General features: G+C 47.3%; 1 protein-coding gene across 1 annotated transcript; it reads right to left on the bottom strand.

The window, feature by feature from the left end:
• Nucleotides 1–1,578: 1,578 nt before the first annotated feature.
• Nucleotides 1,579–26,875, bottom strand: Pop1 (POP1 homolog, ribonuclease P/MRP subunit). Its single transcript, XM_005072653.4, has 16 exons — nt 26,746–26,875; nt 23,550–23,693; nt 21,032–21,199; nt 19,455–19,630; nt 17,427–17,675; nt 16,369–16,456; nt 15,230–15,417; nt 13,603–13,859; nt 12,831–12,924; nt 11,745–11,856; nt 10,869–10,988; nt 7,326–7,441; nt 6,607–6,798; nt 5,365–5,519; nt 3,094–3,423; nt 1,579–2,427 (listed from the first exon to the last, which is right to left on the bottom strand). Exons 2-16 carry the CDS (start codon nt 23,689–23,691, stop codon nt 1,794–1,796), a joined length of 3,021 nt encoding a protein of 1,006 aa, XP_005072710.1. The 5' UTR covers nt 23,692–23,693; nt 26,746–26,875; the 3' UTR covers nt 1,579–1,793.
• Nucleotides 26,876–26,903: the final 28 nt, after the last annotated feature.

The raw sequence follows: 26,903 nt of genomic DNA, 5'->3' as shown, positions 1-26,903 counted from the left end.
GGAATGAAACTGGGCTAGGGCCTTCTATGGCTGAGGGAAGTCATGGGTGGAGGCCACATAGTGCTGGTTTTCCTGTTGCTGCAATTAGAAGTCCTAGGAGAGGAACAATGTTTTGATTATTTGTTTTGAAAATTTGTTGAAATTCTCATGAATTAGTGCTGAGGCATAATCGGGCTATTCTAACGATAAATCCAATGTCACCGATGAGGTTATATAAAATTGCTTGTAAGGCTACTGTATTAGCATCTGACCATCTACCAGTTATAAGAAAGCATATAATTACTACCCCTGCCCAGCTGATAAACAATTGAAATATATTATTAGCTGAAGTAATAACTATAGTAATAGAAAATAAGTAGATATTTGATGAATCTATTTAGATTAGGGTCAGAGTGTGATATATATATATATATCATGAGAACTCTATAATAGACCAAGTAACAAAAAGGGCTTCCAGTAAGAATACAGAAAAAAAAAATCAAATTTAAGATTGATAATTTGTGAGGCAGAGGCAGGCAGATCTCTGTGAATTCGAGGCCAGGCTGGACTGACAGCCTCAAAAACAATGCAGAGAAACCCTGTCTCATAAAACCAAAAAAAAAAAAAAAGGATAATTTGTTGATCGTGATTCAATGTCAATTGGTAATTAGAAGTTCAGCATTACAGTAAAAAAGTATGGGGAGTAAGGCTTAGGATAAATTAATACTTAATTGATGAAGTAACGTAGAGAGGGAAATTAGGGATTTTGTAGGTGATGGTTAATGTAATTGGTAGAGTTAATAGAAAAAAGATGAGAACAGTTAAGGATGTTAATTGTTAATTACTTTTATTTGAAGTTGCACCAAGTTTTTGGTTCCTAAGACCAACGGATTACTACTATCCTATAAAAGTAAGAAAGCCACATTTTTACATATGGAAGCATGAGTTAGCAGTATTTGATCAGGAGAATAATGTAATTATAATTAGTAGTTCTCCGATCAGATTAACTGAGGGAGGGAGAGCTAGATTTATTAGACAGCCTAGAAATCAATACAGCTATTAGAGGAGGTACTATTTGAAGACCCCGAGCTATGATTATAGTTCAGCTGTGGATTTGTTCATAATTAGTATTGGCTAGGCAGAATAATAGTGATGATGTAAGACCATGTGCGATTGTTAGTGTTGATGCTTCTGTAAAGCCTCCTGGGGTTTAAATTATGATAGCTGCCATAACCAGTGCTATATGACTTACTGAGGAGTAAGCAATTAATGATGTTAGGTCTGTTTGTCGTAAGCAGATTGAACTAGTTATAATTATACCTCATAGTGTCAGCAGGATAAATGGATAGGCTGAAGTTTTTGTTATAGGGTCTAGGATAACAGATACTCCCATTATTCCCTAACTCCCTAATTTTAGTAAAATTGCTGCTAGTACCCTTGATCCTGCAATAGGAGCTTCTATATGGGCTTTTGGAAGTTGAAGATGGACAAGGCAGAGAGGTATTTTTAATCATAAATGCTATTATACTTGCTAGTCATAAAACGTGGTTAGATCACGTGGGATTTAATGATATGTTATTAAGAGAAAGAAGCATGATGTTTAACATGTTAAACAAGCAGACTACATTTATTCCCAGGACAGGAAAAGACGGAGACGCTCGGGTTATTAGGATAAGGTGGAGAGATCATCACCCACACCATTATATAATTTTAATTCCTGTTTCTAAGCAGTTTCACATTGTAGTCTAAGACAGATGACAAAGGCGGCCAAGCACGCTCTGTGGGACTTGACAAAAATAGCTGTGATCCCGAATTCACACCTCAACGGCGAGTCTGGCAAACCGGTACTGCAGAGAGGCGGGAGGCCGCAGCAGCACCAGGCCCCTTGTGGCTGCCGGCTGGCTCGACAGCATTTCCAGCAAGCCCGTCAGGCTAACAAACCCCAGGGCTTCCCCACCGCCGACGGCCAAGGAGAAGTCTCCCTGCGTGACGAAGCCCAGGAGCAGCCGGGAGCAGTGTGAAGTTAGTCCTGGGAGGGGCCCTGACCACAGCCCCTTGGTCGGAGCTTCCGGTCCGGTTGCAGGAGCCGCTCCGGCCGGGCTCCCGGGGGCGTCGCGTTCTCGGTTCCGCCGCTTCTTCTTTTCCTTCTGCTTCAGAATCAGGCTCTTAAATGGGTCGCTGTGTTTAGATTCCCGGGGTCCGCGGTAACACTGGTCCTGACTGAGCTGGAGCAGGTCCTCCTCGGATGGGACGCAGATCATGGTGCGAGGCTCGGGGCTGCCCTTCCTGAGCAGGGACAGGCTGACCCACACCAGGGCTCTGGGGAAACCGTCCAGAATGGACAAGCAGGCCTTTCTGGTTAATTCTTGCTGGCCTCCGCAGGGAGCCCGCCTGGCCTTAGAACCCGGCCCACACCAAGCAGAGAGCTGCCTCAGTAATTTCCTATTCCTACACGGCATAAGAGACATAAAAAATTATAATTAAAAACCGTTTAAAGCATACGATTATGTTTATAACTAACGTTCTCCTTTTCATGTACCCACCATTCTGAAAAAAAAAGGAAAAAAAGGAAAAACAAAAAAGGCACCAAACTGAAAAAAATAAAGATTTTAGAATCGGAACAGGAAAAAAAGTTTATAGAAAAATAGGAAAAACCTCAGGGTTATAATCAAAGCGAGAGGATGAGAGTTTGAAGAGAAGGAAGGGTGTAAAATTCTTAAAGATAAATGATGTGAATGGGAGTACATTATGGAATGGCAAAAAGCGGAAGGAACCAAGTCCCCAGGAGCGTCAAGCTCGCTGCACACGGGAGCTGCGGCATCGCCAGGACACAACGAATGGCTGACGGCCCACCCCAGGGCCACCCGATTCCCACCAACTGGAGCGGCTAACTCCGAACAGAGGCTTGTCGCCAATCAGGGTCCCTCGGTTTAAGGACAGTATCTCCAATCCTGTCTCATCCGTTAGTCCCACGTCTCAAATCAAATACTTAACTGTTTCCCATTTCAAAGAAGCCGCTCGCTTTTTAGAAAGTCGCCCATAGGCGAGCGTAACTTTCACACCCAGAGCTCGTTCAACACAGACAACGCGCATTTGCAGTGTGCCTACACTTACCGGAGAACACAGAGCTGGCTACCAGCGGCGGCGGCAACATGGCTCTCCCTGGCACCCTGGCCCAGGACTGTGTCAGTCCTGGCCTGTGCCTCACAGCCGGTGACTTCTGGCTTCATGGGTTGGTTTTCGGATGTACCTGCCTCGTTAGATGGCTGACAGATCTCTTCGGGGACACAAGGCACTCCTGGGAGTCGTCTTGGGTCGTCCTGGGCACCAGGCACTGCGGCCTGAACCCTGGACTCCCAGTCCTGAGTCAGCTGCTCCCAGGGACAGCAGAAAGGTGCTAGTGTGCCAAGCTTAACGTAGTTGGGCCTTTTGGCGGGAGGCCGTCTAATGAAAGACAGAAATCAATTTTAAACAGTTGTAGAGAATTAAAACAGCCATGACCATTAAAACACACCTCCAAACAGTAACCACACACACACAATCCTGCTTCTGAAGCTCCTCTTTTTCTTTGAGGGGGGGGTTTCTCTGGGTAGCCCTTTCTTTTTCTTTTTTTTGAGACAGGGGTTTCTCTGGGTAGCCCTGGCTGTCCTGGAACTCACAGAGATCCCCCTGCCTCCTAGCCACCACTGCCCAGGTCCTTTTGTTTTCTTTGGTCTTTTTTTGGTTTTGTTGTTGCTGTGTGTTTGTGTGCGCGTGAGAGCATACATGTATGTTTTAGAAACAAGGTCTCTCTATGTAGTCCTGACCTGCCTGGCTCCAAACTCTGAGATCCACCTGCCTCTGCCTCCCCTGTGCTGGGTTCAACGGTGTGCACCACCGTGCCCAGATCTTTGGGTTTTTTTAAATAGGTAACTCATCTACAAATGGGTGTGGCCTCTAAAAACCAAACGCAGTCCTGCAATGCCTGTCCTGAGTACTCCACATACATGGTGCCCCTGGGGCTGGGCGATGCTATCCCCGGAAATTTACAAGGCTTCTCCCTCACTGCTGACCTAACTACTAAGCTGAAAGTGAGTAAGAAGACAGACGATGTGTACAGACTGCATCCGGAAGGACGCACAGGAAAAGGACAGGATGCTGTGTTTCTAGAGGGCGGCAGGGACACGCCACTTCAGAAGTGGGGGAGGAGCTTCACGGTAAACCACAGGCCCTTGGGAAGACTCGAACTATTGATGCTCCGCCAAGTCAATGGTTCTCCACCTCCCTAAGGCTTCTCACCCCTTGAATCATGCTGTGGGGACACGAGCATCACAAAGTTATTCTCAAGACTACTTCACAACTGTCATGAGCTGTAACGTAAATAACTGACACTTGACCGCTGTGCTCAAACCGCCTCCTTGATATTTAGTTTATTCTTACAGACTAGCGCTACTCTTAGCCACCATCAGAGGAGCCGCTTTCTGCAGGGGGGGGGGGGCAATTAACGCAGTGGAACTTGACAAAGTACAGAGAGCAAGTACCACTGGCCATAAACAGGACGTCTACATCATCCCCTCCGAGGACCAGGGAACAGTGGTGCAGAAAGACACGGAACCGAAGGAAGGGGTGAGTACCACGCAGTACTGTCTTCTGGACACGGCCTAGCCACGCCAGTCATAGGACACAGAGGCTACCTACACAAGACCTGCAAACCCTAGCTTGTCAGAACTCCAGCAGCGATATGGGAGGGGCTCACCAGGCTCTCTGGAGGAGCTACTGTCAGTTAACAGCCCATGCTCACACAGATGACCCTGCTTAAATTCAGTGAGTCAAAAACAAACAAAGGAGAAAGGGCAGTAAAACAGGAGGAGGATCTGGGAAGGAGGCGGCAGCGAATACAATGTATGAAATTATCAAACAGATAACACTGGTTATTCATAAAGAGAATAAAGTGAGTGACAGACTCAAGTCTACTCTGTCTGTGCCCGCGAGAGCCATGGTGTCTATAGTGGTGCTGGGTCCAATAGCAGGCTTGAAGTAAATGTGTTGGATGAATGAGTGATTCACACAAATACACAGCAAAAGATGTATACAGGGATTCTGAGGTTTCCCAAGCGACAGGACAGGAAAAGAGCAATCAGTACTATTCTGAAATCAGTTTTTTAAAGCACAATTTCCACAAGTGGAGGTGAGATCTATTAGCAAGGTGTCTGCCATGCTGATGTCCGTCCATCATTCAGATCAGAAAGCAACCAGGAGAAGGGCTGTACCCGATGGGACTCAAAGGGCCACAAGAGGAGCTCCTGGCATTATCCTCTTAGCCATCTCTTAGTGACTGCAGTGATCCCCAAGCCACTAGGCGACTCGAGCAGTCGCTTCCTGTCCCTGGAGGGGGATGTTCCTTACCTTTTGTACTTTTCCAGAAGATCTTTAGCTTGATCTTCAGCAAACCGAACCCCAGCAAGGCAGTCTGGGAAATCGCCGGGGATGTTAGGTGACCTTCTGTACTGAGAATGCACCGTAGCCTCTTTTAAACCCCCGACTCGTGCACCCCGGTAGATCTAAGAGAAATGTCAAGAGGCCCCGTCAGTTTATTTACTAACTTGAAGCAAGAAATTGTTTCACTGTCTGCATAGGAGAAATGAGAAACAGTCTAAGAACCCATCAGGAGGATAACTGGTAAACGCACGTTAGGATAGCCCTGCAACCAAACACCACACAGCAGTTTACATGAGTGAACGGACTGCCAATCAACACGGGAAAACAACCGCAATACCCAGTGGATACAACAAGCTGCAGAAGCGTATATACAGTAAGGCAGACAGAGTAAAAACATGTACCTTGTAGAGAAACAAGCATTTGGTAAAGGCGTGACAATAGCATGGAGGTGACAAACACTGACATCATTAACAGTGTTACTTTAGGAGAGGCGGTACTGGTGACTTCCTAAGGGGGACGGCAGGCAAAGGGTACACAGCCCCTCGGTATGTGAGGACCTTATCTTTTCTAAGTGTCTGAGAATGAACCTAACTGACAGAGTGCTTCCTAGCCTGCCTGAGACCTTCAGGTCAAGTCTCAGGACTGAAGAAAATGACAAACAGGTTAAAAAAAATCCCTATTAAAAAAAAAGAACCACTTCCTAAATGATTAACAGACCGCTCCTTGCACTAGGCGTAACTATCAAAAATTAGCTACCTGTGTGAACCCAGCAGCCTGACACTGGCATGTCTCTTACCATCTCTAGCAAAATAATGCTTAAACCAGAAAATACAACACGGAGTTTAATAAAAATGTTGGCTACAGTTAAATATTAACAGTATATGCTCATAGTTGGCATTTAAAAACCAAAACAGTGTGCTCTATACTTCTGTAAAAGCCGAGCTCACAAATTTATCCAAGTTGTTTTTGGGGAAGAGGTTGCCCTGACTGTCCTGGAACTCACTCTGAAGACCAGGCTGGCCTTGAACTCAGGTGGGCATAGGTAGACAGGAGAATAAGCAACACATAAAGCAAGCGTATAAATATCTCAGAGTAGCTATACAGTTAAAATGCAAGCGTGTAAATATCTCAGAGTAGCTATACAGTTAAGATGCTGACCACTGTGTTTTAAATATCACAAGCAGTGACTGAAATCGAAAGGTAACTTACAAAAGGGATCCAAAAAGCCATGCCCCAACCCTTGGGAAGGAGGACGTCCCAGCCACTTCCCCAGCCCAGGCGATCTTCTCCGGTCACTTTTCCTGGCTGCTGGATCAAAAGGATAGGGATCTTGGATTCACGAGGCCCTAAAACAAGCTGTGACCCTGGTACCAGCAATTCACTTCTCATCCGGTTTAAAGCCTAAAGGGGAGAAAACAAGTCGATACAAACAGCCATTGTCTTGTGCATCTTAGAAGAAGATTTAAAAGTTGAATGTTGGGGGCTGGAGAGATGGCTTAGAGGTTAAGAGCACTGCCTGCTCTTCCAGGGGTCCCAAGTTCAACTCCCAGCAACCACACATGGTGGCTCACAACTATCTACAATTCAATCTGGTGCCCTCTTCTGGCATGTAGGCAGAACACTGTATATGTGATAAATAAATATGTTCTTTTAAAAGGGAAAGTAAGTCAGGCAGTGGTGGTGCATGACTTTAATTAAACCTAGCACCTGGGAGTCAAGGGGCAGGCGGATCTCTGGGAGTTCAAGACCAGCCTGGTCTACAGAGTGAGTTCTAGGTCAGCTAGGACTGTTACCCAGAGAAACCCTGTCTGAGGGAGGGACGGGGGCATGGGACTCTGTGAAACATAAAATGGTTTTGTAGGGTCTCTAGAGCGGTGACTGTCCCCTGTCATTCACGAGCTTACCGGCAGTCCTGGTACATTAGTTACCTGATCAGAGATTTTATTCTCTGTGACACTCCTACAGATATCGCCGTTCCAGATAAAGCTATGCGCACACTCCAAGGGCACACCCTCCTGAAGCAGCTGTCTAACTTGCTCATTATCTAAGAGGGAAAAGAAACAGCCTTCAAACCACACTTTCATCCCATCAATCTCCAATGCTGGAAGACTGTGCTTACGGGGAAGTATTTCACAGGCATTTGCTGAACTAGAAGACAAAAAACTAAGTTATTCTTACATTTGGTTTCCTAGTCCATGAAACAACAACACTTTTCTTTGATTACTTTTGTGCACAGTAATTATAATGCTAGTAATTGTAAGTTGCCCCTTGGATTTAAGATATTGAAAGTTCTAGAAGATACCTTCTGTTACCCTTTACCCTGGGTCTCTTTAGAACTTTTACTGAGCTGGTCATTCCTTTAAAGGGAGCAGTGTTTGTGAACCGTACTGTTTCTTGAGCAAGCCACACTGCGTTTAGAATAATGAGGGTTTTCAGTGATGCACACTTATAGACACGACACTTCCACACACCGTCACTTAAACATGACAAAGTCCTTCAAACCTAATTTTGTTACACTGAAGAATTTAAAAAACAGGGGGGGGGTGTAACTGTTCCAAAACACCAACACAGAAACTCACTCAAAAGCACATACCTGTGTGGGTCTGCTGGCTGGGGGAAAAATAAGTTGGATGTGACTAAAGTAACGGCGTGACAGATTTCAGGGGGAAACAAATTAAAACGATGAAGAGAACGGAGAAGAAAGCTGCAGACAGCTGCACTGGCGTCTATAAACTGCTCTTCCTCTTGGAGACAGAGCAGCGAGCTCTAAGGTGCCGTGCGGAGTGCCAGGGGTGGCCACGATGCCAGGGTAGGACCAGCAGCCCCGGCCGACACAGAATGCTGCCCTGTGGAGCTCACCACAGGCCCGATGGGCGGAACTGAGGGGTTTGTCAGGCTGAGTTGCAGACAAAACAGAGAACTCCCAGGAAAGCACCAGCTCATCTTCAAACATTCTGGTGAGGGACTAAAAGGAATGCGCCACAAAGTCACGGGAAGACGGGAGATCTTAGGTGCACCTCACTAAGGGAAAGAGTTGATCTGAGAAGGCTACCCGCGTTTGAGTCCAACCGTGCGGAGAAGGCAAAACCGCAGACACAGTGAAAACCTGAGGGTTAGCAGGGAAGGAAGCTGCATCCTTCAGCTCGCTGTGTTAGGGATGGGACAGCTTCCAGTCTTTTCTTCCCAGAAGCAGGAAGTTGTGGGAAATGAGCTCCTAAAGCCCACTGCTGCCCTGGTATGGCAAGGACACACTGCCTATCTCAAGAGAAATCTTCTAAACGAGCCTAGACACATACAATGCAGCTCATTATTTTCCGTCTTCCCTCTCTGTTTTGGTTTCTTTGCTGCTAGCCAGTGAGTGCAGGGAAACCAGAGTGAGTACATGCTTACAACATGCACACTTAGCACGTTCACTGCCCTGTGCCACACACACACTTCCTGCTGTCATGGCCAAAGCAAGCTCTTCCCTGGCAAGGACCAGTTCAAACCGTCTATCAGAGCGCATCAGCGACCGCTAAAGACGGCAAACGAGGCAGATCACACAGCACAAATGTGGCTTGAGGGGTTCGGCACACTTTCCCGGTGCTGGGATTGAACCCAGGGCCGTGTGACGTTAGGCAAGAGCTCTATCCCCGAGCTACACCTCCAGCCTCAGACCAGTGTTTTAAAAACTCACCTCAAAGACCACTCACTCACACAGTAAACTGCCCTGGGTTTTTTTGTTTGTTTGTTTGTTTGTTTGTTTTGGTTTTTCAAGACAGGGTTTCTCTGTATTGTTTTAGAGCCTGTCCTGGAGCCTGCTCTGTAGACCAGGATGGTCTTGAACTCACAGAGATTCACCTGCCTCCCGAGTGCTGGGATTAAAGGCGTGCACCACCAACACCCGGCTCAATAATTAACTCTTAAGAGGCAAACCTCTTCAAAGCATGAGAACACAGTCAGGCTCCAAGGAACCTTTTCCTTTAAACTGCTTAAGATACGGTTTATACAAGAAAACAAGGAGCTTGCTGCCCAAAGCAGGCAAACTCATCTCTCCGGGCTAGCAGTGTTTGAACAACTTCAGATACAGACAGACTGGACTAGGTCAAGGAACTCAGCTGCTTCTACAGACTGATCTTTTAATTGACCCAGCCCACCCAAGTGGACTCTACCCTTCGCCTAGATAAGATACTAGAAACACCGATGGAAGACTAATTCAACTAATTCACGTAAAACGTGTGTATACTGACGTGGTTCAAGGCCAGCCTGGGCTAGATAGCATGTTCCAGGCTACATAAGTCGTCCTTACCTCAAAACAACTAGGGACTGGACTAGGCATGGTAGGCAACCATTCTACTGAGCTACAGCCCCAACCCAAAAGTATACTCTTCCTTATGTAGCTCAACATCAAATAAAATATATCCTCAAAGGAATTACAGTACTTAGAACCGTTTCTAAGCACTCAGGAGGCAGAGGTAGATGGAGCTCCGGGAGTTCAAGGTCAGCCTGCTCTACATAGGGGGTTACAGGCCAGCCAGGGGTACCCAGGGAGACCCTGTCTGAAAAAAACAAACAACAACAACAAAATAATGAAATCCACAACACCGCCTAACACAACGGTGGATTTTACAGTGGAAACTGAGTGTTTTTCACAACAGACTTTAACCTTCCTTTAACCGATTCACGATAAACCTGTTAGAAAGGATGTTAGAACTGCCCCTCCAAAAGCCACAGGGATGTAGAGTTCACCCGTGGCCTTGAGGTGATGACAGCTGCACACGTAATCCCCAGGAGACCCTCCATGTTCCTTGGTTTCACTAGACTGAACGCATTAACCCACACAGCAGCAGCAACGGCGTCTGCTGAGGCTCCACGTGACTAACTTACCTGCGCGTCTTCAGGTCCACTCCGCCACCTGTTACGTGGAGCTCTGACAGGGCCATTTATTGGTCCCTAGTAAGCTAGCTAACTACATGCAGAGAGGTTAGAGACAGAATTGTCACGTCGTTGTAACAAACACGTAAATGCCCTTCTCCCAAACTCCACAGGCCAGTCTAACTTACTCTCCCAGGTCATGGTGTCTTGAATGACAGTGAGTTCAAGGTGACATCCTCACAACTGCAGCAAATCCCACCTTCCCAGCCAGGTCGCTCTCCTGAGCCCCTCTACTCTGTCAAAACCACATGGTCTGATACTTCAGCACCTGGGATGGCCTTGCCAGGATTCGAACCTGGATCATCTGTATGGTCAGACAGAGGCTTCCAAAGAGCACAAGACCAGCTGCGGGTGCACATCCCTTCCTCACAGTTAAATTCTGAAGCTCCAGGCGTTTGGGAGAATAAGAGGGACACACTTTAGAGAACGGTTAGCTGTGTGGTTTGCGCCTCCCTAAAGGACACTCCCGCACCACGCCCTCTTACATACACCAGCGGCAGAGACAAAATCGCTCATGGGACCTGACAGCCCAACAAGGAGTGTGGCAAGCACTTTACCTTGGTATCTTTCCAGATGTGGCAAAGCTCTGGACCGCTGTGGGGGCAAATTTACTCTTGGATCCCTAACCGTCAATCCCAGAACAGAACCTGCAGGGATTTCCGCTGGTGACGATATCCCTTCAACAAAACAGAAAAGGGAGGAATGTATACAAAGCAAGCTTACAGAAAGGCTCCCACAGGGCAGGCAGTAAGGCTTAGGGAGTAAAGGTACTTGCTGCCAACCGTGAAGATCTAAGTCTACTCCCTGAGTGAAAAGGGAGAGAACTGAGCTCCACACACAAATAATAAATGTAATAAAAATGTTTTAAATAAAAAAAAGTCACAATACATATTAATGCAGTATGTTGTAGTTTGAAATCTTTCAGATTTTTCCAATGAAACTATTTTCTCAGGATAACTATTTTAAAATACATATCACCTTTTCCCCACTAATACACTTGGGAAATATATCAACACTTTAAAGTTTCTTGCAAAATAAAACTTAAAGGACATAAAAATTGTCATCCTACATGAACACATGAGCTATATGCATACAAGGGGCAGTAAGTTAGTATCTGCTTGGCCACTTATAACTTCAGAATGCTAGTTATTCAGAATAGGAATGACCTTTTATTTCATAAACGAGCACAATGCTTTTATTTTAGATTCTGGGCCTCTTACTTGCTTCTCTAGTCATAGCACAACAAATAAAAAGCTCGAGGAACAACACTCATTCGGGGCCAAGTGCAGGCTGCCGCGCCCAGCCCTGCCCAGCCACCTGCTCTCCTCACTCCCCTCCTCCCCAGCCACCTGCTGTCGTCACTCCCTTCCCCCCCAGCCACCTGCTCTCCTCACTCCCCTTCCTCCCCAGCACAACCAGAGACCCTACCCTACCTCCCAGCAACTGAAACACTGCTTCTTGTCTCTGATGAAGGATGACTCCATCGGAGCTCCTGCAAGTGTCCCTCCACCAGTGATGGGGCGTCTCCTCTGCATCCTCTTCCTCCTGGGAAACAAGAACTCCATCTCAGCAGAAGAATGATGAGCCAGGCCTAATAATCGCTACATTGTAGCACGGTTGTAACACGATCGATCGGCTCTACCCCCTTTGTTTCTGGGTGTGAGGATTAACTGTTTCACAAGGAGCGGCAGTGAAGACCTAACTGTCCTTAAGACAACAATTACTACCAGACTAAACACTCTAGTTAGAGATTTCACATACACGGAAACACAGCCATGCTTTTCGAAGACTTAGCTAAGCACTGCCGCACTCCTGTGCACGACTCCAACAGAGACACTGGCCCTCTCCCGCTCTCGCCACCATCATTGCTAAGCAATAAAAATGATCGTTTATCAGCAAACCAGTGAAAAGCCTCAAGTACACACTATTATTAACAACAATGGGTAAGATGCTCACACTTCACGTCTTGGCAAGACTGGGCTTTAGCAAGGTTTCCAAAGTGTCTCAAGTTCTAGATGCGGGTCAGACATGACGACTGAGAGCCATGGTTGTGCTGAAAGAGGCCCCGGCCCCTAAAGGGGTAACCTGTGAGGCAGGTGCCACTCACCTCACAGAACACAGGCAGCACGGCTCTGGAACCAAACCCGAGTTCCCATCTTTACTCCACCTAAGGCACATGGTGGGCCTGTCTGTGTGCCGGGCACTATGCCTAGCGCTGCAGACAGTAGAGGGCAGGACGGGGCCTGCCTGCCATCAGGCATCAGAGGCCAATAAGAGACACAGATACAAGGACAAGACTGGACCAGTGAGCTGAGGAAACGCCCAGGGTACTACAGAACAACAGGGGGTGAGGGTTCCAGAGGAACACAGACTGGACGAGACAGGCTGAAACTGGACGGACGAGGAACTTTTAGCCCAACCAAGAGTAGCACAAGAGAATGTTCAACGGGCTGAAAGTGTGAGTCAAGGGAACTGGGCACAAATCTGCCTGGTCTAGCATGACGGTCACATTTACTCACTGTGTGTAGAGGAGCAGCCCTCAGTGCCGAGGTCAGGACACAGTGGGAAAGGGGACCAATCAGCCGGAACCTGTTCATCTCCATCGTCAGATCACTGAGGAAAGACCGTTAAACACAACTTCCATCACAGGCGATGCCTACATGTTGTGTGATATGTTGTTTGCGTTCTGACAGATAAAGCATGCCTGGAGATGAGAGGGCAGAGCTGGCCGCTAGTTAACCATGGAGGCCAGGCAGTGGTGGCTCACACCTTTGATCCCAGCATGGGAGGCATACGCCTTTAATGGCAGCACTAGGGAGGTAGAGACAGGATCGGCCCCATTAACTCTGAGGCGTTGCAGCGACAGAATCTGGCCCTTTCGGTCAGAGGATTCCAAGCGGTAAGAAGTCCTTCTAAGAAGTCCTTCTAGTGGCTGGCTGCTCTGCTTCTCTGATCTTCTAGCTTTCCCTCTAATATCTGACTCCGGGTTTTCATTGTTAAGAACAATTAGGGTCACACTTCATCTATACCACTGGCAAAAATAGGACAAATCATAGCAGACATGGTAGCACACAGGACAAGTCATAGCCACACATAACACGCCTTTAATCCCAGCACTCAGGAGGCAGAGGCAGGCAGATCTGAGTTTGAGGCCAACCTGGTCTACACAGTGAGTTCCAAGTACAGCCAGGGCTACAGAGAAAAACCGTGCCATGAAAAGCCGAAAGGAGTAAAAGGGGGAGTGAGATCTTCACTCAATACCCAGGGTCCCACAGAGAACTCAGCTCCTACCTGATGACAACCCCTGTAGCAGGAGAGAGCCATGAACGTGGCTGACACGGGTCTCTAGTCCCATCACCAATAATTTTCTTAGTCCGTTTAGCACCTTCTTCACCATCTTCCCGTTTTCTTTTCTTGCCAATTTTGTCATCAGCTAGTTCAGGCTGATTTTCCTCTTGGGCTGGTGTCGGGAGTGGGTCAGGAACACAGACACTTGACTTGACGGGTTCTGAACACTGGCACGTCGTTTTCATTTCCTCCAGGACAGCCTGAGGAAGTGGTTAAACATTGGCTTTGAAATTTAAACAGAGGGTTGGGGAGGCACCTCTCAGTGGTTAAGCCCACCAGCTGCTCTTGCAGAAGACCCCGGGTTAAGTCTCACCTACACTAAACTGTTTGTTACTCCAGTTCCAGGCAACTAGACAATCTCTTCCAGACTCCATGGGCACCAGGGACACGCATGATGCACAGATACACACGCAAGCAAAACACCCACACACATAAGATAGGAACAAATACATCCTTAATAAACATGTCTGAATTAAATGCAGTGTTACAAATCGACAGAGATAGGTGTCTTCATTGTGGCAACCATTAAACAATGTGTATATATTTATCAGATCATCATGTTCAAGGTAAATATATCCATTCTTTGTTCAGTACTCTTAGATAAAAAAAAATTTTTAATAAAGAAGTATCAGTCAGGTATGGTGGCACATGGCTTTAATCCCAGAGCTTGGGAGACAGAACCAGGCTGATCTCTGTGATTTTGAGGTCAGTTTAGTCTACATAGCAAACCCAGGACCACAAGGGTTACACAGATCCTGTTTCAAAAAAAAAAATTGAAGGAAGGAAACAAAATTTTAATTGATATATTAAAAAAGTGTCTTATCACTGGGCAGTGGTGGTGCACACCTTTAAGCCCAGTGCTTAGGAGGCAGAGGCAGGTGGATCTCTGTGAGTTTGAGACCAGCTTAGTCTATAAGATCTAGTTTCAGGACAGCCTCCAAAGCTACCCTGTCTTGAAAAACCAAAAAAAAAAGTGTCATGATGCCAGTCTGTCAGCCAAACTTTTTGTTTTTGTTTTTTTGTTTTATCGAGACAGGGTTTCTTTGTATTATTTTGAAGCCTGCCCTGGAACTTGCTTGGTAGAGATCCACCTGCCTCTGCTTCCCAAGTGCTGGGGATTAAGGGCGTGTGCCACCAACGCCCAGCTCAGCCAACTTTCATGCCACTGAAATTTCTAAACTATTATCTCCCAATGGTAATGAAGAACGTGACAGTAAGCAGTTGAGATGGCTCGGGAGGTAAATGGGATTGTCACCAAGTCTGATGACATGAGTTTGATCCCTGGTACCCTCGTGGTGGAGGGAAGGAAAGAGTGGATTTCCACAAGACCTCCACACGTGTACCCGCACTGTGTAAAAATAAGTGGATGCAACAGAACGGTGTACCCGCGCACTGTGTAGTTAGTAAGCAGAATGAAACAGAACGGTGTACCCGCGCACTGTGTAGTTAGTAAGCAGAATGAAACAGAACGGTGTAACCCGCGCACCGTGTAGTTAGTAAGCAGAATGAAACAGAACGGTGTACCCGCGCACTGTGTAGTTAGTAAGCAGAATGAAACAGAACGGCGTACCAGCTTAAGCGTTGGATGAAGCCAGATCCACAACTGCCTATCCTCAGAAGTGTCCCCGGGGGTCGTCTTAGACTTCCAAATGAACGTAACGGGCCCAAGCATTTCTCTGGGATACCTATTCGCCCGGTAAAGCATGACACTCCCTTGCCGCTTCCCAGACAAGCAGTGAACTGCAGCAAAAGTCAGCCCTGGAACACACACAAACAAGACACTGAGACTTCAATGTTCGCACACCGAGAGCCACACTGTCGACCCGTGTCTCCATGAGAGACGCAGCTTTGGTTCTTTTAAGCTGCGGCACACAGTAAGTTCTCAAAATGAGTTGTTAAATGGATGATTTAGTGAGTTTCAAGTTGTTTCTACCTGAGCTTACTTCACAGAATAATGGCTTACTTTACACATAAGAATGTCATTAAAGATTTAAGTTATCAGCTAGAATCCTCTTCCGGAAACAGAAGCAGATGCAGAAACCCACAACAACCAATGGATCAAGCTCCTGGAATAAAATCGAAGTGAGGGAGGAGCGATAATAGGAACAAAGGAGTCAAGACCGTGATGGGGAAACCCACAGCATCAGCTGACCCGAGCTAGTGAGAGATCACTGACTCAGGTCTGACAAATGGGGAACCTGCATAAGACTGAACTAGACTCCCTTAATATAGGTGACAGTGGTGTGGCTGGGACAATATATGAGGCCACTGGCAGTGGGTCCAGGATCTAACTCTAATGCACAAACTGACTTAGTGGAGCCCATTCTATATGGAGAGGCACCTTGCCCAGCCTAGACACAGGGGTGTCGGGTGGAGAGGTGCCTTGGTCCTGCCTCAATGAGATGATGGGACAGACTTAGTAGACTTCCTAGGGGAGGCCTCACCCTCTCCAAGGAGCAGATAGGAGGAAGGGGGAGAGGAGTGGGAGGAGAGGAGGGAATGGGAACTGGGGTTAAAATGTAAAAAATAAATTAAAAAACAAAGATTTAAATATCAACTCAGCACTTCTTACATTAACATACTCACTGTGAATAAGAATATCTCATACATCCTCATACTAAAACTGTAAAATGCTTATAGTAGACATTCATTCAACCAGTTCATAAATACACAATGATTAAAGCAGAATCTGGCTTTGGAAGAGATTACCTGTGTCTGTGCTACACATCTGAGAAAGAGCCTTCAGTATTTCTTCCTCTTTGCCTTTCAACTCCAAACAACAGTAATATGACAAGTCCTGAACAAAGGAGAAAAGTAATTATATATGTTATGATCCGTTATATAGTTTTTCAAAAAAATGCTGTGCTGGAGAGATGGCTCAGAGGTTAAGGGCACCAGAGGATCAGGGTTGAATTCCCAGCAACCATAGGGTGGCTCACAACCATCTGTAGTGAGATCCGGTGCCCTCTTCTGGCCTGCAGCGTACATAATAAATACGTATTTACAAAAAATAAAAGCTAAGAAGCCAATGCCGTATCAGAAACCTGCTGAGGGACACGGAGGTTAAGAGTTTGCAATGCTCACTGGGTGGTGGTGGCGCACACCTTTAATCCCAGCACTCGGGAGGCAGAGGCAGGCGGATCTCCGTGAGTCCGAGGCCGGGCTGGACCGACAGCCTCCAAAACAATACAGAGAAACCCTGTCTCATAAAAAAATAAAAAAATAAAAAAAAAAGAGTTTGCAATGCTCTTGCAGGGGACCCAAGTTTAAGTCCCAGCACCTATTCTGGGTGGTTCACAACTACGTAAGTCCAGCTCCAGAGGGGATCTGATCTAACACCTGTTGTCAGACACAAAACCGATCACCCAAAGCCAGCTTTTCAACAACTCAAAACCTGCAGCCTGCCTGACTCCAAGCTCAGGAGCTGCACGGTGACAGGCGAGTTACCCAGATGTCTGTAACTTCTTCTCGTCACCTGGAAAACAAAAATTTCCGACCTCATTCTGCTGTTGTAAGGACCGAGTGAAGAGTGAACCACCTAAAACACTGAAAGACGGCTGGATGCAGGCTCTTCTAGTCCAGCACCGACTAGTGAGACCCTGTCTCAAAAACACACAAGGCTGGCACATATCCCTTCCGCCCATACACGTGGGTACAATTGTCAGACGTCTCTCTCCCGCTAACCCTGCTCCATCTCCAGCATCCAGCAGTGTCCCCCTCCTCAGAGAGAAGACCTTACCACACCAGACAATTCCACAAGTGAGCACCTGTAGGAGGCAGAGATGGGTCATGGCGCGGTAGCAGGCCCGGTGGCTCTTGGCCGTGGGCCTCTCCCCGAGGCAGTAACCCCACTTCTTCGCCATGTGGAACCGTTTGGCGTGCCAGATGTGAGTCTCCAGCCATATATTCTTCTTCTGTCTGCGGTTGAATTCCAGCGTCCGGTTGACATGACACCTCCGGGCTTTGTGGCATTTATTCTTTGAGTGTTCTTTCTTCTGGTGAGCGGCTTTCTCTGCCTACGGTGCAAAGAAGAAAGGCTGACCCTGGTGTGTAAGCACCTGAGAGCACGGCTGAACACCAGGAATTCATAAGACTGGTTAGCTTGGGGTCTCCTCCGACGTTGATCAGAGAGGGAGACAATGACAAGTGTGAAGACTTCAGAGGCTAGAAAAAGGGAGCAGCATTCTAACGCCTGCTCACGGGGCAAGCCCCATCTTTCCTGAAGAAACAATACTTATAAAATATCAACACACAGGGCTGGAGAGATGGCTCGGGGGTTTACAGCACATGTTCTTGCAAAAGACCCAGGTTCAATTCCCAGCACCCACATGGTGGCTCACAACCATCCATAATAAATTCGGGTGCCCTTTTCTGGTTGCCTGGGTTCCAGGTGTGTACACAGCCCACATACATATATACATGCAGGGAAACATTCATACACATAGAACAAAGCAAACAAATGTAAACAAGAAAAAAGTTCAGCGTAGTAATATAAGCTTCCTGTGGCTACCAGCAGAGAGCAAGATGAGTCAAACACTAGCTACTTTTTAACCTTCACTTAAGATCAGAAACAGAGAAACAGGAACACCAAAACACCAAATCATTCGCTCCATTTAGGCTACATTTTGCTAAGAAACAAACCCACATTCAATCGAGAAGGTACAGAATTGCTGGTTAGTTTCCACACTTAAATCTCTTCCATTATTAAAGCTAACCTTCTTTGAAAACAAACTCTATAAATTTGAAGGCCCCTTGTAAGACAAGGGTTCCAACTTGCTGAACTCTAACCCGCACCCAGCCTAGCGCCAGCACACGGCGGGCAGCTGATAAACACATTTTGATCCACATAGCAAAGACACAGGTAGCTCAACCGGTTTTAGAGTAGAGCCCAAACATAACTAGATTTGTACAGAAATTGAAACCAAGTTCAGGCTCCCAACTTTAAAAAAGCCAGACAGCAAACGCTAAGCAGTGATGCCACTGTCTTCCAGCCTGCCAACTCTGAGCCGGCCAGACTCTAAAAACACAGGGTCTAAAATAAGTATCCGCTGGGAGAAATCAGAATTATTTCTGAATTTTACTGCGTGTGTTTGCGTGTTCATACACACACAGCAGGGCTATGGCTCACATGTAGAGGTCAGATGAGACAACCTAAGGGAGTCATTTTTTCTTTCCCACCATGTGGACCCGGGGAACAAACTCAGATTGTGGGTCTTGACAGCATGAGCCTTTAGTAGGTGAGCCATCTCACTGGCCCTCAGATTCATTAACTGATCCCACACCCTAAGCAAGAGGAGGTTTCTCTCAGTACGATGGCCCTGTAAGCCCAGCACTAGGGCTGTAAAGGAGGAGGGGAGAGAGGGGGGAGGGAGGGAGGGAGGGAGGGAGGGAGGGAGGGAGGGAGGGAGGGAGGGAGGGAGGGAGGGAGGCGTTCCAAATGCTGTATTTTAAATTCTGTGTTTTGGAGTAAGATGGGGTCTCACTATGTTGTCCTGGCTGTCCTGGAAGCTCACCCTGTAGACCAGGCTGGTCTCAAACTGAGAGCTTCACCTGCCTCTGCTTCCTGAGTGCTGGGATGAAAGAACTACTAAAAGCAGCTACAATATCTAACTACCTGCTAAAGTAGCTAGAGAAGGTAGACTGGGCTAGATCACAATCAAACTAAAAACGCTCACGCAAAGAAAAGAAAGAATATCACAGTAGTATGCTCATTTCGTTAAAATCCTTTCAGGTCACACTTGCTAATACTTCTAGGAACCACTAACCTAAATGTTAACACTAAATGAAACGCCTACCTCTTTTTTGGCCATCTCCTGCAACCGTCTAGGGAGGCGTTTGACGTTGTGGCTCATGGCTCTTCGCCGCATGTGCCGTGGAAGAGTCTGGAAAACCAGGGAATTCGACGACTTCTGGGCCACGGCTTTTAACATAGCACTGATCTCAGCCGCTCGTGCCTGAGCAAACGTAGAAGCTGTGAAGAAATGGAAGGTCACTAGCAGAGAGCCCTGAGTCAGCAGTCTCCCTGCTGGGTTTCAGCAGGATCAGACACTGTGACTCCTGTGAGGTAAGCTCCAATACTGGTCATTTCTGTGTCCTAGTCCCTCAAGAAGATTCTTCAAAAAAAATTTACAATTTGTTTTGTTTTGGTTTTTTGTTTGTTTTTTTCCGGTTTTTCCAGACAGGGTTTCTCCGTAGCTTTAGAGCCTGTCCTGGAACTCACTCTGTAGACCAGGCTGGCCTAGAACTCACAGAGATCCGCCTGCCTCTGCTCCCTCCATCCCACCCCCTACTCCCCCCCCACCCCTTCAACCCCTACACCCTGAGTGCTGAGATTAAAGACATGTGCCACCACTGCCTGACTTTTCATCTTTTTCTTGGGGGGGGGGGGGGTGTTCTAAAAGAATTCCATTTTCTAGTTAGGAAAAATTCCTAGCTTCCTAACTGTTCTATTCAGTAAAAAAGGTTAGCCAACTTTAGGGGTTTTGAAGAAGAGAGATCACAATACACAGTCACGTAATATAATCACAACCAGCGTTTCCCAGTCTCTTTAACTCTGCATCGTGCCGTGTGCACATGACGCATTGTGGCTACATGCACCCGGACTCACACATGCAGAGGCCAGAGGAAGACGTGTGTCTGTGTGTCCCTCTCATTCTCTAACTCATCCCCCTGGGACTGGGTCTCCAGCCGGAACTGTAAGCTCACTGGCTGGGTAGACCGGCCGGCCAGCAAGTTCCCAGGTCAACCATGCCCAGCTTTCCACACGAGCACTAGAGATTCAGACTCAGGTTCTGTGTTTACACTTAGCCACCCCCTGCCCTAATCATAACTGTTCTTAATCACAACATTCACAAATGAAAACAACAAAGGGAAAAAAATTACAAGGGGGTTTTCTGCTTTTTCAAAGCTTATAATAATAATTATTGGTTTTCCTCACTGAAAAACAGAATAGGTCTCCAGCTTCTCTCTCTGTATCTATTTCTGTAAACCTGGTCTAGAGAAAGAAGCAGATTAACCTAAGAAGGAATGGAGACACTGGAGCATCTAACTTAGGTTGACGGAACAGAGTTCAGGGGAAAGTGGGATGGGGGTGATACATGGGACTCCAGGCTTTAAGACTCTGTTTCTACACAAACGCAGAGCACCATACTGAAGAGTGTGCAGTGCTTTGGTCGGGGGAGATGGAAGTTAGGGGAACGGCTTACGAATAGATTTATAAGACGACTCAGAGGATCTGAAGAAGGGAGAGCCACCAGCTTAAGGATACAATGGTCAAAGTCCAGGCTAGAGGTGAGCGGCGGTTAGAACAGAGAGACATGGGAGGCAGCCCCCGTGCTGACACTAGAAACCTAGCTTCCTCCGGAGCACCTACCCGTTATATACTTGGGGATCTCCTGGGACGCGCCCTCAGGACCCGCCTTCCAGCCTCCCTTTTTCTTGAACATGGTTTTGGAGGAAGACTGTTCGTTCACGTCAGACTCGGGAAGCACGTGGGGGCCCGTCTTGACTTGCCACTGCTGTGAGGTTCCAGAATGAAGCTCTAGGACATTTTCAAAGACAAAACAAAAAGAAACGTCACCCACACACACCAGAGACAGGGTTACAGGAGAGAATCAACTTGCTAACCCCACAACCACCCTACAGTTTTCATTACTTGCTCTCTCTCTCTCCCTCCCCCCCTCTCTCTCTCGTGTGTGTGTGTGTGTGTGTGTGTGTGTGTGTGTGTGTGTGTGTGTGTGTGTATGTATGTATGTGTGTGTGTGTGTGTGTGAGACTGTGTGCAAGCACAGGTTCTAAGGACTGAACTCAGGTCTCCAGGCTCACCTATCAAACGCTTTTACCCTCTGGGTCATCTCATAGGCCCCACTACCTGTTTTTAAAGAAAAATCTTAGGTAGGAAAGTGACTTTCACAAGGACAAACCCAAGGCCACCAAGTGAGTAGGAAGCACCACAGACAGCCATGTCAGTGTGACACATTAACAGGGACAACAGGTAATCGTGTCAGTGTGACATGCTGACATGTACGACGGTAATCACATTGATGTGACATGTTAACAGAAACAAGGAAATTTTCCCCTTTGAGATTTCCAGTGTAACATGAATTATTAATCTAAGCCCTATAATTGCTATGGTATAAACGTTCGCAAACGGGAGAATTTTACAGAGTTCCTGTTTATTCCATTGGGATGTGGATTATTAAGCCACACATTAAAATGTTTGTTAGGGTGAGATTTAAATGGGATAAGATTTAAGAAGGGTGTACCACATGTCAAAGTTGTAGTCCCCTATTTCTAGATCTAAATCTAGAGCTTAAGAATTTAAATCTAGGGTCTGGAGAGATGGCTCAGAGGTTAAGACCACTGGCTGCTCTTCCAGAGGACCTGAGTTCAATTCCCAGCAACCACATGGTGGCTCACAACCATCTGTAATGAGATCTGGTGCCATCTTTCAGTGTGCAGGCAGACATGGAGACAGAACGCTGTACACATAACAAATAAACCTTAAAAAAGAAAGAGAGAGAGAATTCAAATCTAACGTTTACTCGATCAGACCCAAAGCTCTCTGCTCCCTAAACGAGAGCTTTCGGAACTAGGATTCGCTACTGCTGTCCCGTGAACACCTCTACCCTACCATTTCACAAGGGCCCGAGACTACCACATTGGTTAAATGGTGATACACTGACTACATCTCTCTCAGGAAACTCAGAAGTATAACTCAAACACATCCGCTCTAAAATACACATGGTCCTGCTACAGCAGCACGTCTGTTGGAAGTCAAGAGAGCACTGGGTGAACAGCAAACCGAGAGAGTTATCTCTCCTCCCTCCTCCTTTTTCTTCCCTCGTCTGTCTGTCCGTCCATCCGTCTGTCTGTCTGTCTGTCTCTCTCTCTCTCTCTCTCTCACACACACACACACACACACACACACACACACGAGTGGAAGAGAAAGCCTAATCTCATACAGATTATAATTTTATATGTCGTTATCACAATGACTCCAACATGGCACGTGACTGAAGGTCAGAGGGCAACTTTCAAAAGCCAGTTCTCTCTTTCCACCTGGGGTTTAGGGAATTGGAGCCCAGGTAGTCAGGCTTGGGTGGTCTGGGCATCTCCCACTGAGAACCTGACCCACTGAGCACATGACTCACTAAACACCCGACCCACTAAGCACATGACTCACTCAGCATAAAATTTTTATAAAATTTATTTATTACATATACAGTATTCTGTCTGCACGTATGCTTGCAAGCCAGAAGAGGGCGCCAGATCTCATGACAGATGTCTGTGAGCCACCATTGTGGTTGCCGGGAATTGAACTCAGGTCCTCTGGAAGAGCAGCCAGAGCTCTTAACCTCTGAGGTATCTATCTCAACAAAGCCCCTCACTCAGCATCTTACCAGGCTGTAATTTTAAAGTCTAGAAACGATTCATACTGGTGTTGATTCTATTGTCTTTATTCGGGAGGGAGGGAGGGAGGGAGGGAGAGAGAGAGAGAGAGAGAGAGAGAGAGAGAGAGAGAGAGAGAGAGAGAGAGAGAGAGATTCAAAAGTGTTAAGTGACGACCCCTACACTACTCTAGAGTCTTCATCTCTGATGATGTCTGAAGAGGAAAGCAGGAGCTGGGAGCTGACACTTGGGGCAGCTGAGGCTCCTCCGCTCTCCACACACCCAGGGATGACTCACGGCTCTCTTAAGTGTTAACATGGGGTCACAGGCAAACTTTAACCAGAAGGCAGATTCGCAAGCATAAACTCTGATAGCAAGAGTTTTCTGTATCTCTTTAAATCAATTTAAACCGTTCGCTTCCGAGATGACGGTTAGGAAACAAAGCTGGCCAAAGCGATTTAACCTGAACTGAAGTGGAGAGAGCAGTGTGTGCATCTTACCTTGTTTCTGAGATTGGGAAGGCCTCCCTCCTCCAAAATGATGCATTCCACCTCTGTCGGCCCCAAAGCCAGAGGCTAAGGTCACATTCGTGGGCTGGTTTCTCATTTTCTTAGCATGTTTTCTTTCTTTTGCATTAGACATTTCTGGAAGGAAAGCAATTCACTTAATCGAGGGGGAGAAAAACTCTTCATTTCAAAAATAAGGAACTGCCAGGCACGGTTGCTCACATCAGCATCTGGGAGGCAGAGGCAGGAGGCTCAAGTGTTCAAGGTTTTCCTTAGCTACACAGCACAAGAGCAGCCTGGGCTAGCTGAGACCATACTTCAAAACACAACAACAAAAGGATAGCTCAGCGGTGAAGGCACTCGCCGACAAACATAGCTCAGCGGTGAAGGCACTCGCCGACAAACATAGCTCGGCGGGTGAAGGCACTCGCCGACAAACATAGCTCGGCGGGTGAAGGCACTCGCCGACAAACCCGGCTGCCTGCGTTCAGTCCCTGAGACCTACACAGTGCAAAGAGAGGGCCCACTCCAAGTTGTCCTCTGACCACTACATGCCCACTGTGGCATACTCCCCCAAGAACCCACACAAATAAATAACAAAGGTAAAAAATAATAAACTCAATAAATATTTACGTAACTCAAAATCTGGTTGACACCAAAATGTTTCCATACTAATCTATACCAGGTGTTCCAAAAAAGAGAAATTCCAGTGAAGTCATGAATGATAGCCATACCCCCAAACTCATCCCAATAGAAAGTACGACCTTTACGCACATGAAGCAGAGGCCCCAGATCCCTCTGTATCCTCCAACTTTACACACATGAGGCAGAGGTCCTAGATCCGTCTCTCCCATGGACCGAGAGAGAGACAGAGGTATAATGACCAGCACCGCAGTGACAGCATGCTAACGATGGAATCCTTCAACCAAGGTAACGGGATCTAGTGTTGGTAGCACCTGTGTCCCAACCCCTGCTTGCCCACTGACTGCCAAAGCATGAGCTGGGACTGTCTCCCTGGGCCTTGGCTTCTCTCTGTGAAACAGAGACAAGCACCCACCTCGTGGTTGTCCTAAGTACTGGATAAGAATGCAGAAGACAGAAAGGTGTGGGATTTGGTTTCTATGTGTGTCACAGCTGCACTGCAGCTGGGATTTTCCAAGTTGGGTTTCTTAAAAACTGTTCTGTTGGCGAGAGGGCTGAGACAGGGTCTCTCTGTGTAAACCAGACTGGCCTCGAACCTACAGAGATCTGCCTGCCTCTGCTTCCCAGGTGCCAGGATTAAAGATGTGCACCCCCCCCCAAAAAAAGGGAAAAAAAGAAGTTGTGAAAGGAGCTCTCTTTTTATTATTATTATTGTTATTAAGTCTGTTTTTTTTTTTGATCAGTGTGATCTGGCTTCCAAGCAGAAACTATTTTTAAAAAATCTTCTAAAGGTCTAATTTTACATACACTTTTTTTTTTTTTTTGGTTTTTCGAGACAGGGTTTCTCTGTGGCTTTAGAGGCTGTCCTGGAACTCACTTTGTAGACCAGGCTGGCCTCGAACTCACAGAGATCCGCCTGCCTCTGCCTCCCAAGTGCTGGGATTAAAGGCGTGTGCCACCAACGCCCGGCTACATACACTTTGAAACATCTGTCTTTATCCAAACCAGAAAGCAGTAACCTCAGAGTAATTCCTCTGTAGCTGTCAAATGCTTCATAACATGAAAACCAGGGAAACTAAAAGGACAAAAAAAAAATTTACGTATTTCCCACTCAATTGTTGTGAAAGGAGTTCTTAATTGGTCTAGGTAATAAAAGGCCTGAGCCAGATAAACGAGGGAAACGCTGAGGGATCAGAGAGAAGGAGCCAGCCACAGCCACACTTTACCTCCTTAAAGCATCTCCGCAGAGAAGACAGCAATTTCCTGTTTCTCCGAGGCTACATCACTCGCTATCTGTCTGTGCAGACCTCCAGACCTCTATGGTTAGCTAGTTGCAAGCTCCCATTCTCTGACCCCGAGACAGGCTTTATTTGTACCACAAGCCGTACGTTTCTTAGCAAGGTGTGCTGCTGCTGTGTGCTTTTATAAACCCAGTACTCGGGTGGCTAGAGGTCAATCTGAGCTTGCACAGCATGTACCAGGCCAGCCAAGGGCTTCACACGTCTCGACCCTGTCTCAAAAACACAAGCCAACAGAAAAATCTCTTCGTGGAACTCCCCCAACTGGCAAACTTCGCATCGCCAAATAATCAGACTACCCACAAACGCTAACAATGCGTGAAGTGATGGGAGACAAGGTCGCTAGAATCAGATTACTGTAACATTTTACCTTTTAACATTTTATCTCTGCTCTTGGATGACATAAGAGGCACCAGAGTAGATTAAAATTAGAACATCTGATTCCAAAAAAGCACTGATATTTTCACGCAGGCCGCTGAGCCGAGCCGAGCTGAGGCTCTAGCTAGCTTAGCATCTTTAACGTGTAAAGAACCAACAGGCGGTTTTGACTTGACGTGAAACCCACGAAGGACGACAAAAAAAAAAAAAAAAAAAAAAAAAAAAACCTCGGTAGTTCCCAGATCTGAAAACACCTGGGGTTTTTTTGTTGTTTGTTTGTTTTTAATGGGGATAAAAACTCATGGCACGGCTGAGCAGAGAAGACCTAACTTTCAACAACGCCCCTCTGCCACGCTGACATAAAGACCTGGAAGGTTATGGTAATTGAAACCATGTGCATTTCTGTATGTATTGTTTTTCTTTCCACAACCACGCCAGACGACGCTCTGAAACGAGGACTTCCGAACCAACACAGGCGCTGCCATGCACGACCCGTAAAACCGGAGAGAGGCCCTCACTCACCCGCCTCGGGCCACAACCAGACCCCCAGTCCCCGGTGGCTCAGATCGCGAGGGGGGACCTTGCAGAGAGAGGGGGTGACAAGAAGGCAGACTACACCTCCGCATGGTCCCCACACACCCCAGTGACCCACCCAGGTCCTTCAGGGAGACCCGGGAAAGCGATGCGAGCGCATTCCCAGGGCGGGGTCTGCCCCGCAGGGCCAGGGCGAGCCGAGCGTGCAAGCGGGGGAGGGGGGGGCGGCGTCCGGGCAGCACGGAGCCCGGGCGAGAGGAGACAGACCCCGACCCCGCACCTGCAGGCGCGCGGCCCCCGCGAGCCGACGGAACCCCGGGTGAGGCCTCACCACCAACCTGCCAGACGGGGCTCCGAGGCTCCGCGCGCGTCCGAACGCTCCCACCGCAGCGGCTCAGAGAGCCAGAAAGCCAGCGAGCCTGCGGGCGAGCCGAGAGCGCATGCGCCCACTCCGCCGCCGCTTCCTCCACGTGCCCCGGAGTCGCGCGGGAACTAC

The sequence above is a fragment of the Mesocricetus auratus genome, unplaced genomic scaffold, assembly GCF_017639785.1.
Source record: "Mesocricetus auratus isolate SY011 unplaced genomic scaffold, BCM_Maur_2.0 Super-Scaffold_100023, whole genome shotgun sequence".
In the NCBI taxonomy this organism is placed as follows: domain Eukaryota; kingdom Metazoa; phylum Chordata; class Mammalia; order Rodentia; family Cricetidae; genus Mesocricetus; species Mesocricetus auratus.
The sequence above is the reverse complement of the archived record's forward strand: the minus strand, read 5'-3'. Positions and strand labels throughout refer to the sequence as shown.

What these genes read in the sequence shown, in the direction of transcription:
- Pop1 (XM_005072653.4), bottom strand. Translation starts at nt 23,691, where the DNA reads ATGTCTAATGCAAAAGAAAGAAAACATGCTAAGAAAATGAGAAACCAG. An exon ending in GCTACAGGGGTTGTCATCAG is followed by an intron (nt 12,925 to 13,602) that starts GTAGGAGCTGAG and finishes GTCTTTCCTCAG; the next exon opens with TGATCTGACGATGGAGATGA. An exon ending in AGAATAAAATCTCTGATCAG is followed by an intron (nt 6,799 to 7,325) that starts GTAACTAATGTA and finishes TCTCCCCTTTAG; the next exon opens with GCTTTAAACCGGATGAGAAG.